Raw genomic sequence first — 15,935 nt, forward strand, 5'->3', positions numbered from 1 at the left:
AGGAATTTGCACCCTATACAAAATGAGCTTCCCTGTGTTCCAGTTCTTGGATCCTTTTTGGTCTCAGTCTCTGGTAAGCAGGTTTCAGATCTGTGGGGTGAATATCCTCTGAGCTAGGTTTCTGTTCATTTGTGTTCTGTTCAGGATCACCTGATGGAAGTGCAGAGCTCCTAGCCAGTTTCACGGTATTGTCCTGGTGAAGCACAGAGCTAGCACTGGTTGGTGCACAAGCTTTAGCAGAAGAACCATCTCCATTTTCTTTTGATTTGTTAGAGGGTGGTTTATAAAATGTCCCGGGGGGGGGCTGTAATGTTCGTGGTGCCCTAAAGGCAGCAAGAGGATTAACACCAGGACCGTTCTCTTCTGTTGCTGTCATTCCTGACCCAACAGCAGAATATGGCTTACTAGGAAGAATGGCATTAGCTGAATTGTTACCAACGCTGCATGATGAAGATAAAGCACCTGCAGTTCCACTCTCAAGTGCTCGGTTCTCCTGGGGCACATTAGTCATAATCATTGCTGTCCTTGCTGTGATATCGTACTGTTTATATTGCTTGTCCCAATTTTTTCGCAGCATCTGGGTGTCATAACAAGGAAACCTACAGCAGGTATTATCAGCAGGGAGTGCCTTCACCTCTGAAACCTCTTCAATAGTAGGGCTCCGGCCCAGCTTCTCTGAACTTACTGCTCCTTTATTTCGTGAATTTCTTTCATTCAAAACACATGGAGGAAGTAGTCGGTCCACAGGCAGGCTCACAGGGCGAGAAGTTGCTTTTGTCCTTGGAACCCGCAATGGAACTTTGGTAATCTGACGGTTAGGTTTTGCAGGAAGTAAGTTAATTTTACAGCTGTCTTCACCTAGGGAATTTAATGGATCATTGTCTTTCTCTGAAGTTGGACTCACAGCATCACCTAGAAACACACAAATAGATGTGACTGGATCTTTGCACCAAATATAAAGAGAAGTCAGCAAGACTTTATTAATGATCCCTTCGCAGTTAGTATTTTAATGGGATAATAATTTTTAGGGATAGCCTATATACATACTAGGAGCATCCTACTCTAACCAAATGTTAACTTTTCAATAGCAGTAAAACACATACTGTACAGCTGTAACCAAGGAAGACACCAAGAAGAAACAGCCAAAGAGACACTATATTTTTTTGGCTGGTGCTCTCCCATCCCTGAATATTTTCAGCTTTAGTATGTTTCAGGATGTTGCACTGTAAATGTACAGGACATGACTGAACTTGTAGCATCAGCTGAAAATCAGTATAATTAAAAGGGATTAGGGACAGCTACTCCTAAATAAAATAGATGAAATCATACCTACATTAAAAAAAACCACTGTAGTAGCACAGGCAGATAAATAGAAAAAATGTAGAGTTAGTTAGGTTAGCAAACCTGGCTTTTTTTGAGCAGAAATATTGATATCCAAAACGCTCTTAGCTGATGATTCTGTCAGAGAATTATTCTTCCCAAAGCCTTCTGGTTTAGTTCCTGTGAGTGGCAATGATACACATTCGGGGGGGGGGGGGGGGGGAATGGTCAAAACACATTAATTGCTGGGTATTAGTTTGCAGCATCATAGTGGATTTCAAAAATCTACAGTCACAGTGGAACTATGGCTTTGTTTTGTTTGATTTTTTAAAAAAAGCAGAAACCAACACACTGTTGTATTCTCTAACCAAATACTTTAAGCTCCAATTCCATAAACACAGGTTTCTTGAAAGCCTTGGGAAAGATTTAATTCTCTCTTCTTCTTACAAAAGGAAACAGCATATCAAGCAGTGATAAGCAGGTTTTATCACTTGCTTCTGTCTAAATTGAAGAGCTGCATGCACTGTAACCTAAAGCATCGAGGACTCCTTATTCACTCACTCCCCAGAGTCAATAGCATACTAACCAGTTACACATGGATCTGTGTGTTCTTTTGTATTCTTGCTGTTGTTCGATTCCAAAAACAGTGCAGCTGTTTCTGAACCTCTGCTTTCACTTGGAGCTATCAGAATACCCTGCTAACAAAAGTCAGAGCAAAAGTAAATGAAAACTTGAGAGAAAAGGCACTCCTTAACAAAAAAACCCATAAAGATTTATTAGAAATGTGCCTTGGAATGCTGCAGCATTTAACACAGAAGTTAAGATGGCACAGGTAGCATTGTGGCAGCACAAGAATAGTCACTCACTTCCTTTACAGCAACAAATGATTTCCTCTGCTGCTGTGGCTCCTTCTCATCTGCTGATAAAGCAACTCTGACTGTAACAGCTGTTTCTTCAGACTGAGATGTGCTCAGAAGTGGCTTCAATGAAACATCAAATATCTTTTCATAGTATGTTATGAGCAGCTCCACTACTCGGGCCTGATAAGGGTAGTCCACAAGTGATGACAGCGAAGCTGTAGCATCAGTTTGACGTGGTCTGATCAGAGTTGGGCCAAATATTATGCCAAGGTTGCTGGCTGACATTTTATTTTCATCAGCCTGTTCTGTAACTCTGCATAAGAAGGGGGAAAAGAAAAAACAAAACAAACCTCCAGGAGTTAGAGGGTTTTATTACTTTAGAAATATTTTAGATATTAAAATATTATGTCTAAAGAAGATAAAATGCAATGGGAAACTGGAAGTGGGTTTGGTAGGCAGGTTGAATCTTCAGTGCAGATTGCATTTAAGAGCAGCTTGGACTTTCCACACGGGGTCATTTTATGTCCTATTTGTTAATATTATATGTGGCTATTTGGCATTTTTGTTGTTGGGAAAAAGAGCATCTCTCACTCTCAGTAATAATATAGCTGTGGCCCACTTCTATTGGTAGTCATCAGCTTGGTACACCATCATACAAAACAGCATTTGGAGGACAAGGAAGTGAAATGTAACTGGAGAATAGTCATGTAAGAGACATGATACAAGTTCAGTTTTCTGTAACAGCCACCAAATTGCTGCCCCGCCTGGGTCACATCACAGTTTAAATCACACCTAGGTCCCTGCATGTGACACTGGTTACTACTGACTGATGACAACGCTAGCAGTGAATCAAGAATAATGGAGCTCAGCGCTTTCCCTGCTTTATTTCCTTTTCATATTCTTCTCTCACTTGAGAATTCATGACATGGAAAAAAGAAACAGCAAGGGAACAATGCCTCCTAAGATATACATGACTTCCTCTAAGTCATTAAAAAGGTACAAGAGATTCCTAGTATGCAGCATGTAGCAGTTCATTTTTCACAATCAGTTTGCATTTAAAGTCTTTTCTCACCTGTGAAGGTGTCCAATAAGGTACTGAAGAGTGTTATAGTTTGGTACAGGCAGTTGTTTCAGAAGATCTTTAATTTTAATGATGATCCTATTCAGTTCAATACAGATTGACTGCCTTTTCTTTGATTTGGGACTACCTTTAGCATCGAACTCCTCATTAATGCGCTGGCTTTCTTTTCCAAGTCCAATGAACTCATTATAAAGCCGAAACAAAATCAAGGGCTCAGGAAGCTGAAGAAATAAGAACATTTCAGAAACACACTCAAAACTGAATTTTAACTTAGTTTCCTTCCTGATTTTCTTCAGCTTTGTCTCATCTAGCTTCTTTTCTTTGACGATGACTTGGTTTAATATCCTTGTTCATTAGCTCAAAGGCCAACTTTTTCAAACCCAATCCCAGGTAACAAAAACACTCCTTCCTACACTGTTCTCCATAAATCTCTTGCTAGCCCTTTCCCACAATAACTTCAGGACTGAGCACTTATCAGTACTTTATTGAAATAAGATTTAAAGAAAAAAATAAGATTTCAAGAAACTGATTACTATGAGGGAGGAGGTTACACTGCATATGCTCAAATAGCATGGTAATAGAGCAATTATTTATTCTTCCAGTCTTTGACAGTATATCAATAGTATATGATTGGTTTTAATAATCAAACAGGGTTTAACTCAGTATTCTGAAACCGCATGTTTCTAGCACTGCTCCTGTATTTAAAACAAGCAGGTTTACCTAAAAGCCACACCAACAGAACAGCTACAAAGGAAGTAATAAGACCAGAAGAAAACATTTTATTTGATATTTTTCTTTTTAATTGTAAGCCCTATTCAAAATACAGCACAGTACCCTAGTGTGCTACCTTCTTACTTGAATATGTAGGCAGGGTACATCTTAGTAATTTTTCAAAATCACTTAATGGCAATGATCATAGGATTGGAATGCTCATCGCTGACAGCCAGTGTAAGGAAGAGGACAGGATTACGCAGCTAAGGATTATTTCTTTCAGGGCTAACAAGTTTTCAGTGACACAGTAATTTCACTTGGCAACATTCCAGCCTAATTTTTTCAGATAAATATTGAAACTGGCTTGGAAAATTCAATCATGAAGCTTTAAAGCTCCATTTTGAAAGACAGACCCTCCATAATGAACACATCATAACCATTATGAGTGTTTCATGACATTTTCAATAGTGGATATTAACAGCAATATATCAGCATCTGTCTGCATGAGAACACAAGAACGTGGGAATCTTTTAAGTTTCACCTAAGACAAGCAAATTCACTAATCAGAAAGGATTTAGAAATTAAAGCTTCACTATGAGTAGACAAACAAAAGGTTATTCTGTGTATGGTACTAATATTTAAGGAGCCATAACACCCACGTGGAATACATATTGTAATACCAGCAGTTTTCCCTGCCCTTGTCACAGGCTCCATGTGCAAATAAAGAAGCCTTCTGCAAATATACAAGGCACTCATTTAATCTTCTGCTGTGGGACTACTGAAAAGGATTTTTTTTCCCTATTGTACTGAAGAAATATACTACAGCACTTTAGTTTTCCATCTGACCTCACAATTCCATACCTGGCGGAGATACAGCTTGAGAACATTGCTGATATCATGTGCATAGAGTTCAGAGAGCTCGACCAAATCCTTTCCATTTTCAAAAGCTTGACAAAGCTTTTCAACTCTTAATTTGGCTCCATTCACACGATAGATGCCCTGAAATTAAAAGACCAGCACAACTCTATTTCATTTTGAAAAGACAGTGTTGAACAGAGATATTGACAGTACAGCATTAACACCCTAAGAGAATTGGTTTTTTTAAAGATTGTCTATAAAACTTAAGCATGAACAAACTTGAGTATACCTTGACATTCAGCGCTCTGCTTTCAATTTCTGACGTACACTTTTTGATGATGAAAGGAACGCCATCGGGAACATTTTTAGCAGCTTGGGCAAATTCCACTCCAAACAAGTGAAGCCTTCCATGAAGTTTTTTGTGCCCACATTGAATAGCTAAAGTCTCTAAACATTTTTTATGGCATGCAAGTGAACACTACAGGGGAAATAAAAAAAAGCACATCGTTTGATATAAATTGACACCATAAGAAACATCTCTGATGTTTGTCACCCCATATGTGAGCAAAAGGCAAGATTTATTAGTATGTTGTGCCTCTGCTTTGAGTTCACAGTGATTATATGAGCCACAAACTCGACAGTGTTTATACAGGAACATAATTCAAGTTTCCACAACTCTCAACTTTACGTAAATCCCAAGCAGAAATGTAAACTAATTTTTAACTTACCTCCTCACATTCAGCTCCATGAAATACCACTAAGCTGTCACACTCTCTGCATTTAGATGGAGCTCTCAGCTTCCGTAGTTTGTGTGTTTGTGCTGCTTTTGACATATTAGCATTTCTAAAAGGTCCTGGAGAATTTGCAGTTTCAGATGTCAGATCATTTAAACCTGGAGAGAATTTCTCTGTTATAGTCTTTCTAATATCTACTATTGGGACAGTATTTATTCTGATTTTTTAGAACTGTGGTGCAGAACACAGAATTCTGTAAGTAATAGCAACTATCAAAGTAATTAAAAACATTTCAACCACAAGAAAGCAAAACTACGTTACAGTTTACATAATAGACTTATTAACTATCAAAGAATCTTACATAAAAGTGTAATTAAATGATAATTTTTGCATTTTTAAGTATTCCAGTTTTCTCCGGTATCAATGACATGTGAAAATATTAGGACACTTAATTCCAGCTGCCCTGCAGTTCAGGTAACGATTCATAAAAGTTTCATTTTATGTATTTCAAAGTCCTGTATGAGAGGATGAAAGATGACAATATGCTTTGGCCTGCAGTGTTTCTGAAATACTTATAAAAATAATACTTTGCAGCAGGGAAGAATTAACATACACTCATGGCAGAATGCATATGAAATTAAAAAAATTAAATGAAAAAAATACTGATTCTCAGTTTCCTATAACAACATCAAACTATTTTCTAGAGGATTCTACAGCTAAAAAGAATAGCAACTGGCCCTTTTTATGTCCAGTTCTTTTCAAGTAGTTTACTTAAAATGCTACCAACAACTCTGGGAACCAAAATACTTTGTTTTGCAGATAACTTAAAATTAGCACATACAGTTAATTGTCCAAAAAGCTTCTTAAAAGCTCAAACATTGATTAAACAATACCACTCCAAGTGAAAGTTTGCATCCATTAACATATTGCCATGCTTTGAATCTTGATCTAAACTAATATTGTTAACCACAGATTCATTCCTAGAAGGCAAAGTATACATTTAAGAAATAAGGACTAACTGAGTAATTTCTTAGGGGCTTTACTCAGCAAGTGCCACAAATATTTCAAAATTAGTTTGTGACTACTGTAGAACTATTCCCATAGAACTATTTCTGATAATCTAGTTATTCAGGTTTCAATGCCTGTGGCAACATTGTCTTTATACAGTCAAAATTAATTTGAAAATTAGAAATGGCCTGATCAAATCTGGGACAGACATTACTGAACTTGCTTATCTTAGTTGAAAAGGGTAGGATCTCAGCTATTACCCTAAACACTTGGAACTATGTTTTTCCAATTTTCCAATTACCAACTCTATGTATCTGTGCATTTTATTTCAAAGTTTAGAAGTTACCTTACATAAATCAGTGCTATGCAGCTAAATTTACATGCAAAAGTCTTGAGGGAATGGTTAGCAGATAATTTGTTTCACCTCAAAAGGGTGAAGACACTAGAAATGTTAAGCAGCTGCCCATATAGTTAATCTAAATGTATAAAGACAATTCTGCACCACTTCATTAAAATGACCTGAACATTATTCCTCAGCTCTCAACCTCAAGTGGATGCAAACTGTATTGAAAAACAATGCTGCTGGTAATCACAGCCTTGTTACAGTACTTTTCTTAAGCACATTAAAAAGAAAAGCCACATTCTGCAACAAAAAGCATCATCTGGGGTCTTCAGGTATGGAAACAACATTACCACAGTCTGAAGGAGATGGTGGCTCTCTTTCATCGAGATCATCTGCAGATGACATAGTACCAGTGGAAGGTGTTCGGGGAAGTCGTCTTTTAAAATCCCCTGGCAGATAAGAAAAATTTTCAGGAAGTTGTAATTACGACTTTGACCTGACTGTTCATTTTCACCATATGCTCTGTTCAATACTTGCTTATCTAACAACAGTATCTTTGTTAATGTAAAGCAGAGCAAAGAAAAGACTTCTGATTAGTACAGCAGTGAATGGAGTTGTACCTGGGCTGGCAGATGGAGAATCCATGGATCGTGACTCACTGCTTCCCCCTGCACTTTCAGAATCACTGCACATTCCTCCACTCTGGTTGCCAACTGACCATGATCTGAACGGTGGTGGCCCTCGCACTGCTTTTGAAAAGAAAATCCGCTAATTCCAAATGTCAAGGACAAAAATTACTTTTTTTTATTTAAAGACTATTGATTATATTCAAAACAGGAAGATATTGCAAAAGTTACATGAGCATGCAATGTAGTGAAAAAACGCCCACAGCATATATTCCTTTAAAAGCTTCAGGATGTAAGAAAACTAATTTCAGAAACTCGATATTTGTGCTTTTACAGAAGACCTGAAATCAACACAGCATTTAGAAAACCAATGGATTTTCAATTGTTAAAGCTAATTGAAATAGTTTAGTCCACTGAGTTTGACAGTACTTGCTGTTTGAATTGCACCTCACCTTTCTTGTCAAAGAATCTAGGTATGCATACAGAGTTTTCCATTTGTCCTTCTTATGCTCGAGTACATACCATTTTATAGGCTTCAAACTCTATAATACATTTTTAACCCTTCAGTCCTACATTTCTGACTGACATATCAAGCATACTTTTTAAAAAAAATTTATTTTTATTTATTTAGAGACCGATGAAATACAGAAGAACTACCTTGAATATCTGTGTTGCTGGAAGATCTCTTCTCTCTAACCTTTTGTGAACGATGATAAATTGGGCTTCCCACATCATCTAATGTCTGCACAGGAAAGTCTCCTGAACACTGAGATAAGTTACCATGTGATGTATGGACGCTGTTTGTTGATTGCTTATTAAAAACCCTTCAGGAAGAAGAAAGTAATTTGAAGAATGAGTCAGACAGAAATTAGAGAAAATCAATGTATTTTTTAAATCCCTGAGCATTAAAAATGCTTCATTTAGTTACTACTCATGAACATATGTATTTGACATGTAATTTTTTAAGTCCAAATTAAAAAAACTAAAAAAATTAAGGTGGCCATTTTTTTTTTAATTAAATATGTGCATTTTCTCCCCACACCATAAATCAGCTTTCCCACCTCTCTGTATGGTATTATAAACATTATCTTGCAGACTTCGAAAAAACAGCCTATCTGTTCATCTGAAGATCAGAATAATTCAGAAGCCATTGCATTCCATGCTTATGGTTTCCCCTCCAAAAGATTCTCTGCCCAGCCATCAAGACCATTCACCTATAAACATACAGGTGCTAATATACCATGCTTTTTAAAAAGCACAGAAAATATGTTGAAGCTGTCAGAGAGTCAATCTGTTGTGAAAATCTACTCTCACAATAAGACAGAATACTGTTAACAGTAATTAATGTAAAATGCTGAAGCACCCTGTGGACAAAATGGCCTGCTGGCCAAGCTTAGCAGTCAGGAAGCTGTTGTTCCTTAATCAGTTCTACCCTATCAAGCGTAAGGAAATAGAGACTGAAAAACATTAAAATTCGCATTTGTTCAAGCTACTGTCCCTTAAATTAATGCAGACCTAAACAATAAAAATGATCACTTCAAGTACATGCAGAATCACAAGGCCATGACAAAGATAACAAAAGGTGGGGAGAGAGAAGGAGAAGAAACACACTCCTATAAATCTTAAGCAGTAAACAGCTGGGAGAGCACACAAAGAGTTGGAAATTTCATGCTCATCAGTTTCTCAGGGAGCTACACAGTTAAATCCCCTTAAGTCAAAGTTTATGAGTACAGCCTAAATCAGTCTTAAAAGGCAGGAAATTTATAGACAAGAACTAAGAATCTCAGCTTTAACTTTGAATTTCCTGGCTTTTGTTGGTAGAAGTCTGACTCAAGCATTCATTTTTTTGTATTTAGTTTCCTTTTGAAAAACGATGACGACACTTTCCTGTAGAACTGTGAAACACACAGATTGGAATGGATATTCTGGTGCTTTAGTGCCAAGATGACTATTAATTTTACAAATTAAAGGTGGAAAAGCATTTGGCATGCTGACACAAGGAGCTGTCTTTTTGTCTTGAAGTCTTTACTTCCACATTACCTGGATGTTTCACAGATTAACGATAAAAAACTTCCATTTCAGACAGATTGGAAAAAAAATATTTACGTTATAACATGTCCCTACAAATGGACTCTGAGCTTTTTTTAGTCACATTGCATGAGACAGAAATCAAGCAACACTTCCTGCCAAAAAGTTGTCCAGTGTAAACAATATGAAAGAAGCTACTGTAGCAGCAAAGCTTGTAGAAGAAGAAAACTACCTCTTCAGACTTTCTAAGTCTTTCTAATTATCAAATACTACTTCCACACTACACTACCAAGTCCAAAATTTACATTTTTCATATTAACCAGTGTCTACATTAAAATAGTAACAAGTCTTGCGCAACAACTGTCAATGTTTTTAGCAGGTCTTATTGCAATGAAATGACAATCTGCTTTGGAATGTACAGACAGGTTTTAATGTCAACATTATATATAATCTACCAAAAGATGGGAAAAAGAACGGTAAAGCAGGGTAAAATACTAGGATTCCTTTAATTCCTCCAAAAATGATATTTTATAGTTAAACACTTTTGCCTTATGTTCCATTCTAAAGCAAGTAAATGCCACCTGCTCTTTGGGACTTACCCATCAACCTGGGAGCTCTGGGTTTCCAAAGAGCGTGATTCCATAGGAACACCATCCTTTGGCAAACTTTTCACAAACTCTGAATACTGCTGACCAGGGTCATAGAGTTTAGCACTCTCACAGAGGGACTGGCAGTTAACTGGAAGAGATACAACCTGAGCATGCTGCAGCTGGAACAGGTTAACTGTTGCCTGTTGGGGGAAAAAGACTTTCATTATCTGTAGATCATTTACTAGATATTTCCCTTGCACATTGCTCAACAGAAATTATTATCCCAACAGAAGATTTTTTAAACAATAAGACTAGAAAAATTCCAGAAAATAGTAACATGTTTGTGCAAGATTCCTGAAAGTCACTTGTAAAAACTTGATCTGTAATACAGATACTAGTATTTCTCCTCTCTCTGGGTTATTGAATCCTTTTGGTAGCAAAGGCAATTCCAATGGCTTCCCACTTTGGGTTAATCCAGATCAACAGCAAGTTTTTTTTGCTACCAAAAAGGTATTTTTCACGCTCTGGGGGGGAATCTGAGTCAGCATTACAATGATGAAGCAGCTGGAATTCCAAACCCAAGTGAACTCCATATTGCCTTATGAAAAGGACAAAATTCTATCCTGATAGACAGATTAATTGCACATTTTCTTCATTAAATTACATAACACTTCTAAATGATTTTATCACAAGCCAGAGACCAGAAAAGGGGACTCTGTGTGGCTGCTTCTTCAGCTTTGGGGCTGCAAAGGAGTTTGGAATTTATACTTGAACTGACAAGTCTGTCTAAGCTTTCCATTGGTCTTACAGGTTGGTTTTGAGGTTGCTTGGGGACAGGGGGGGTGTGTTTGTTGTTTTATTTTCCATCTCTGCCCTGGCATTAAATTGTCTTTGCCTTATCTTAAAAAAAACAAAACAAAACAAAAGAATCATCTCTTGACATAATGTGTTCTTAAAGCTTTTTTAGAAATTGTGCATAAACTATATAGTAATATATCAGAAAGAGAACACCACAAATAAAAAGTTTTCCTCTGTCCTTTGAAAACTTTTTATTTTAAGCAGTAACATTATAGATAGGGCTTTCTGTTAGTTTTAACAATATTTATATATCTGTGTGAAATATATTTTAAAAACCATGCTTACAGCTTTAAGAGTAAGATCACACTGGTAAATAATCTCCCGAAGCTGTGTTAAGGCATCACTTTTAAAGCTTTCCAAATCATTTCGTTTTTCTTCAATCTCTGCCATGCTTGCTTTATAGTGCTCATTGGCCTCTTCAGCCTGGAGAAAACACAAGTATAAAGGGTTGATGGACTGCAGGCCTTGATACTAGAAGCAAGAATAAAAAAAACCCACACCACATGCTTGTAATTGGAGATTCCCATTTAGGGTAAGAACATGATTAAAATTAAAATTATGAACTGAACTCTTTCCACTTAGGAAAGAGTTACTTACTCTTTCCACTAGGAAAGCATGAATAGAATGAGCATAGGCTTAACTTTAAAAGCAAGGAACAAAAACTCTTTACCTTTTGAAGAGCTTCCTCTTCTAGCCTTCTTTTTTTTTCCAGTTGCTTGCTGACATCTTTCACAAAGCTTCCACTTGAGCTGAGATGTTCCTCCTCAGCACGAGCAGTGCAGGATTTTGCCTTTTCATACTCATCCTGACGCTGTGTATATAGCAACTTTGCTTTTCGCAGAGCAGCTTCCAGCTCTTGCTGCAGAATGCAATGAAAGACAAAGCAGAAGAATAACTGATACTAATTTTTCAGTTATTTAATGTGATGTTTAAAGAGGTTGTTATGCACAGGGCTGTATGCTGCAGTTCAAAGTACACAGTCATTGAAAGACAACTGCTTAAAAATACCAGATTGTCATCAAATTGGCAGTTATGTGCTACTTACAATAAGCCCTATAGATGATACTTGTGAATGTAAGTTCATAACAGCCTAGTTTGAAAGTTTCTTCCTTTTGAAGAATTTTAGACTGAACCGTTAGATATGAAAGAATTACCAACCATTTTTTTCTGTTCTCGCTGCCAAAGCTCCTTGATATCTTTCCTTTGTCTATCCAACTCATTTTTCCTTCCAAGAAGAGGCTAGATAGGAAATATTAATAGAGTACGTTAAAGGCTTATAGGCTGCAAGTGCATTCTTTTAAACATTCTGTGGTGTCACAAAACTTTAAAAACCCTAAAGAATATTTTGGTCTTTTTTCTTTAAGCTTACCTGCACAAATTTGTTAGACTGAAGAGCAGCAGCTGTTTGTTGCCAAAGTTGATTGTTCTCAATATCATTTTGAAAAGCATTAACGAATATTGATTGGAATGGCATATAATCCTAAAATTACACAAAACACATTAATGTTCTAGGTAAGACAGAGATATGCTGACATTCTAAAAGTCAGCTGAACTAGATTTTCAATTAAATTTAGTAAGTATTTCTATGTGTGTGGAAGTCAGGTATGAATGTAGAAAATTACTGATTTCTCATCTGCATTTCACTTTACTAGGAAAAAAGTCTACAAGTCCAAATCACAAAGCATACAAGATATCAGACAGAAAAAAAGCACATTGTGAAAACTATTCTGGGTATTCAACAAAAATAATTTTATATATCCAAATTTCCATAGGAAATGGAAGACAAAATACAGCAGATCTTTTAACCAGTACTTTAAGGTATAAATCAATTCTGTATCAACTTAAAAATCTACTCCTTCATATCCCTGAATTTTACTTTTGGGCAAGGCATTCAATACTTTGGTTCAATACTAAGATTTAAGACTAAAATAAAGCCCCTAAGATGTACTCACCTGGTGTCCAACAATAGCTTTAGCAGTTTCAGCCATTTTTGCTAAGTTTCTAGAACACTCCAGTTCTGTTAAAAAAATTTCACAGTTATTGTTTACACTAACAGTTGTAACACATGCTAAATGTTTTTTACAGTCTTCCTTTAACAAATAGGCTACAGAGGGGACCACCTTCACTTTGTTACAGGCCTTTAATTATAGGAAATGTGCGATAGTTCTGTCCACTTCAGCAGAACAGCTACTAATTTAGAAATCACATTACTGACAGTCTGCAGCACAGAGGCCTGACAACAGATTTAATTTCATCATGACAAAGCTGATTAAATGCCAGAAAGAGCCACTCACCCACGCTAAGCTTTTTTTCTACCCATGCGACTACATCCTTGATATATTTTGACAATGCTTTAGCATAGGACAGAGCTGATTCGATCCCACTGTCATTTCTTAGGAGCATGCTATCAACCTCCTCTGCTCGAAGATGTCCTGCAAATAAAGCATCGAACACAAACAAGTGATTTTTAGACATGACCACACACTGAGAGCAAAGCCAGTATTAGCCAACTGTGAATGCTTAAGCAGCTCTGATCTTGAGTTGGTCTTTAATGCTAGTTGATTCTAAACAGGACTGACAGAGGTTTTAGAACAAATTAAAGGGTCATAGTATTTTATCTGGGGTAGTCATATGGTCAGCATAACTTTCTTCAAGAAAGTGACCCAACAAAACACCAATCATATGATGAGATACAGAAGAGCTTCAGGACTTGGTTCATTTCCCCCCCCAAAAGGCAACCAGGTTAATTATTTACAAAAGAATAAAACCTTTGCAATAGCATCTTTTTTTTTTTTTACAGTGAAGTTTTAATGGCAGCACGAGTGTAAAAAAGTGACCAAGTAACTGACTTAAAACATTTTTAGAAGAAATAAACCCCACAGATTCAAAGTTATCAATGGTAAGTGAATTACCTACCTTGAATATCATCTCTTTCATGCAGTGAACCCCCAGACTCCACGGAAAGATTTTCAAAAGACTGGTGTACAAGAAAGAAAACATTAAGTTAGCAATGAAAAGCTCTCACTGGAACTGACAGGCTAACCAAATAAATGGCATTATCTGCCCCTTTCCTTTTTTGCAGATAAGGCAAACTGCACTGTAACTCCCTCTCAACTAAGGCACAACACCCTCTAACCTCCCACAGCTGTCGAATGAGACATAATAAATAGCAAGGAATCATTATATACCTTTAAATCAACAATCTTGAAAGGCTGTGATGAAAGAGTTAAATATCAACCAGATCTGTTGAAGAATTGAGTTCCAGCTTTTCTTAGATCCCTACCTATCTTTTAAAAACCTTTTCATACGGACCTAATGTCATATATATGTAACAGCTGTTATTCTACAAGCCATTAGAATTCTGTATTTCTTCCTCAAAGGAATAAAGTTATTTCTCCTAAATTACTTGCAGGTGTGCACTGTAGGCACAACAGCTGACTGTAGCACTTGCTAATGAAGCCCTGACAATCAATACAACCTGACAGAATGTAATCCAATAATAAAAGGAATGTAGCACATCATGTCATCCCTACCTTTGTCCTCATGCTGCATTTTGCTACCCCTTTATTTGTGAAAGTTGAACTATTTGTAGGACTGTGCTGTAGACCCGACTGCTCGACACATTTAAATGAATAAAAATTTTACCTAGTAACCACTTATCCCCTTAAAAAACAAAACAAAGAAAAACAACAAACCCTACATAATTTTAAATGGAGAAACTACTCTTCACAACTTTGAAGCACAGAGCAGACAGAAAATAAAGCTTAAGAAATAGCTGCAGAGTGCTCTTAAGCTTTACAAGAACAGCTTGTTTCCATTTAGACTTTGGAGCTGGTTTATTTTCAGACATTTGCTAAAATGGAGCACAGTATCAATGATGCAAGTAGTTTTGGTTTGTTGGGGTTTTTAAATGTAACTGAAAATGGATCATAAATCACATAAAAATCCCGAGAGAATAATTCTTTACTTCACAGCAAAAGCAGCTTTTCCATAGATCAAAACATGAAAGGTATTAATCATCAGTTGAACACTGAACAGAATTAAACTATAGTCTACAGAGCTGCTCCATTCCTAAAAGTGGAATACTAGTATAATTGCTGTCTACTATAAGAGAGTTTTAACAAAATGGAAGGGCTCTTCCAGAACAAATGGAAAACCTGTCCAAAGCTGTCCATCAACCAAACTGTTAAAAAACCCAAAATCTTAATTTAACAATGGATCAATATTCAGTTGTGGAGGCAGTTTGAACATTCCTAGACTTAGTTCAGATTTTGTAAAACCCTGTATTCTATAATAGCTTGAAGTGCTTATTAGTTATGGTCCTAAAAGTTACTTCTCATTCTGTAAGACCTAAATCACTGCACTCCTGAAAACTGTTCAGTCCTTTCCAGTCCCTCAGGCACACAGACTAGTTAGGGCAGCTAATCAAAGATTACTCATCCTTTCACATTCACCCCATTGCAAATACGTAATACCACGTTTTGAAAGCAAACATGAACAAATGCTTTCACATATGTCCTACAACTTATTATCAGAACTTGATCCATATAGCTTGCCCCCTCAAGCAACCAGTGACTCATCCTGGCAGTCCTAGCAAAAATGGAAAGCCCGACTTCTAGATAAGATTTCACTTCAAAATTCAGTGAGGCTCTTTCTTTTTTTCCCCTCCCATTACCCAAGACACTCACCCTCACAGCGGCAAATCTCCTCACACATTTTGAAAATTTTATCCTACTCCTTTATTATGCTCTTAGATCTGCATAGCATCAAATAGCATTCAAACAGCTTGCTGAGTAATGAAAGGTCAGACATGTCTGTCTCGTCTCTTTCAGTATGTTCTGAAGCACTTCTGTTTTTAATTAAAAAATATCTTTGCTTCCACCTTGTATGTCTGGTTGCACTATGAGGGCTAAAATGA

The 15,935-nt window shown here is 36.8% G+C and overlaps 1 protein-coding gene across 1 annotated transcript; it reads right to left on the reverse strand.

Moving 5' to 3' along the window:
• Nucleotides 1-13: 13 nt before the first annotated feature.
• ARHGAP29 (Rho GTPase activating protein 29) lies at nucleotides 14-14,562 on the reverse strand. The gene is made up of 19 exons (XM_051797647.1): nucleotides 14,551-14,562; nucleotides 13,934-13,994; nucleotides 13,312-13,449; nucleotides 12,970-13,034; nucleotides 12,387-12,497; nucleotides 12,176-12,256; nucleotides 11,688-11,876; nucleotides 11,303-11,440; nucleotides 10,169-10,359; nucleotides 8,239-8,365; nucleotides 7,536-7,683; nucleotides 7,266-7,364; nucleotides 5,559-5,683; nucleotides 5,120-5,308; nucleotides 4,834-4,971; nucleotides 3,253-3,482; nucleotides 2,187-2,493; nucleotides 1,907-2,015; nucleotides 14-912 (listed from the first exon to the last, which is right to left on the reverse strand). The coding sequence occupies exons 1-19, from the start codon at nucleotides 14,560-14,562 to the stop codon at nucleotides 14-16; spliced, it is 3,357 nt and encodes a 1,118-aa protein (XP_051653607.1).
• Nucleotides 14,563-15,935: the final 1,373 nt, after the last annotated feature.

The sequence above is a fragment of the Manacus candei genome, unplaced genomic scaffold (genome assembly GCF_025592945.1).
Source record: "Manacus candei isolate 608988 ecotype Guabito, Panama unplaced genomic scaffold, ASM2559294v1 h1tg000005l, whole genome shotgun sequence".
NCBI classification, from domain to species: Eukaryota; Metazoa; Chordata; class Aves; order Passeriformes; family Pipridae; genus Manacus; species Manacus candei.

Excerpts from the sequence above, each read along its gene's own strand:
- ARHGAP29 (XM_051797647.1), bottom strand. Across the intron at positions 12,257-12,386 it reads AGTCTAACAAATTTGTGCAG|CCTCTTCTTGGAAGGAAAAA; the intron begins GTAAGCTTAAAG and ends TTTCCTATCTAG. Across the intron at positions 913-1,906 it reads CACAGATCCATGTGTAACTG|GTGATGCTGTGAGTCCAACT; the intron begins GTTAGTATGCTA and ends GTGTGTTTCTAG.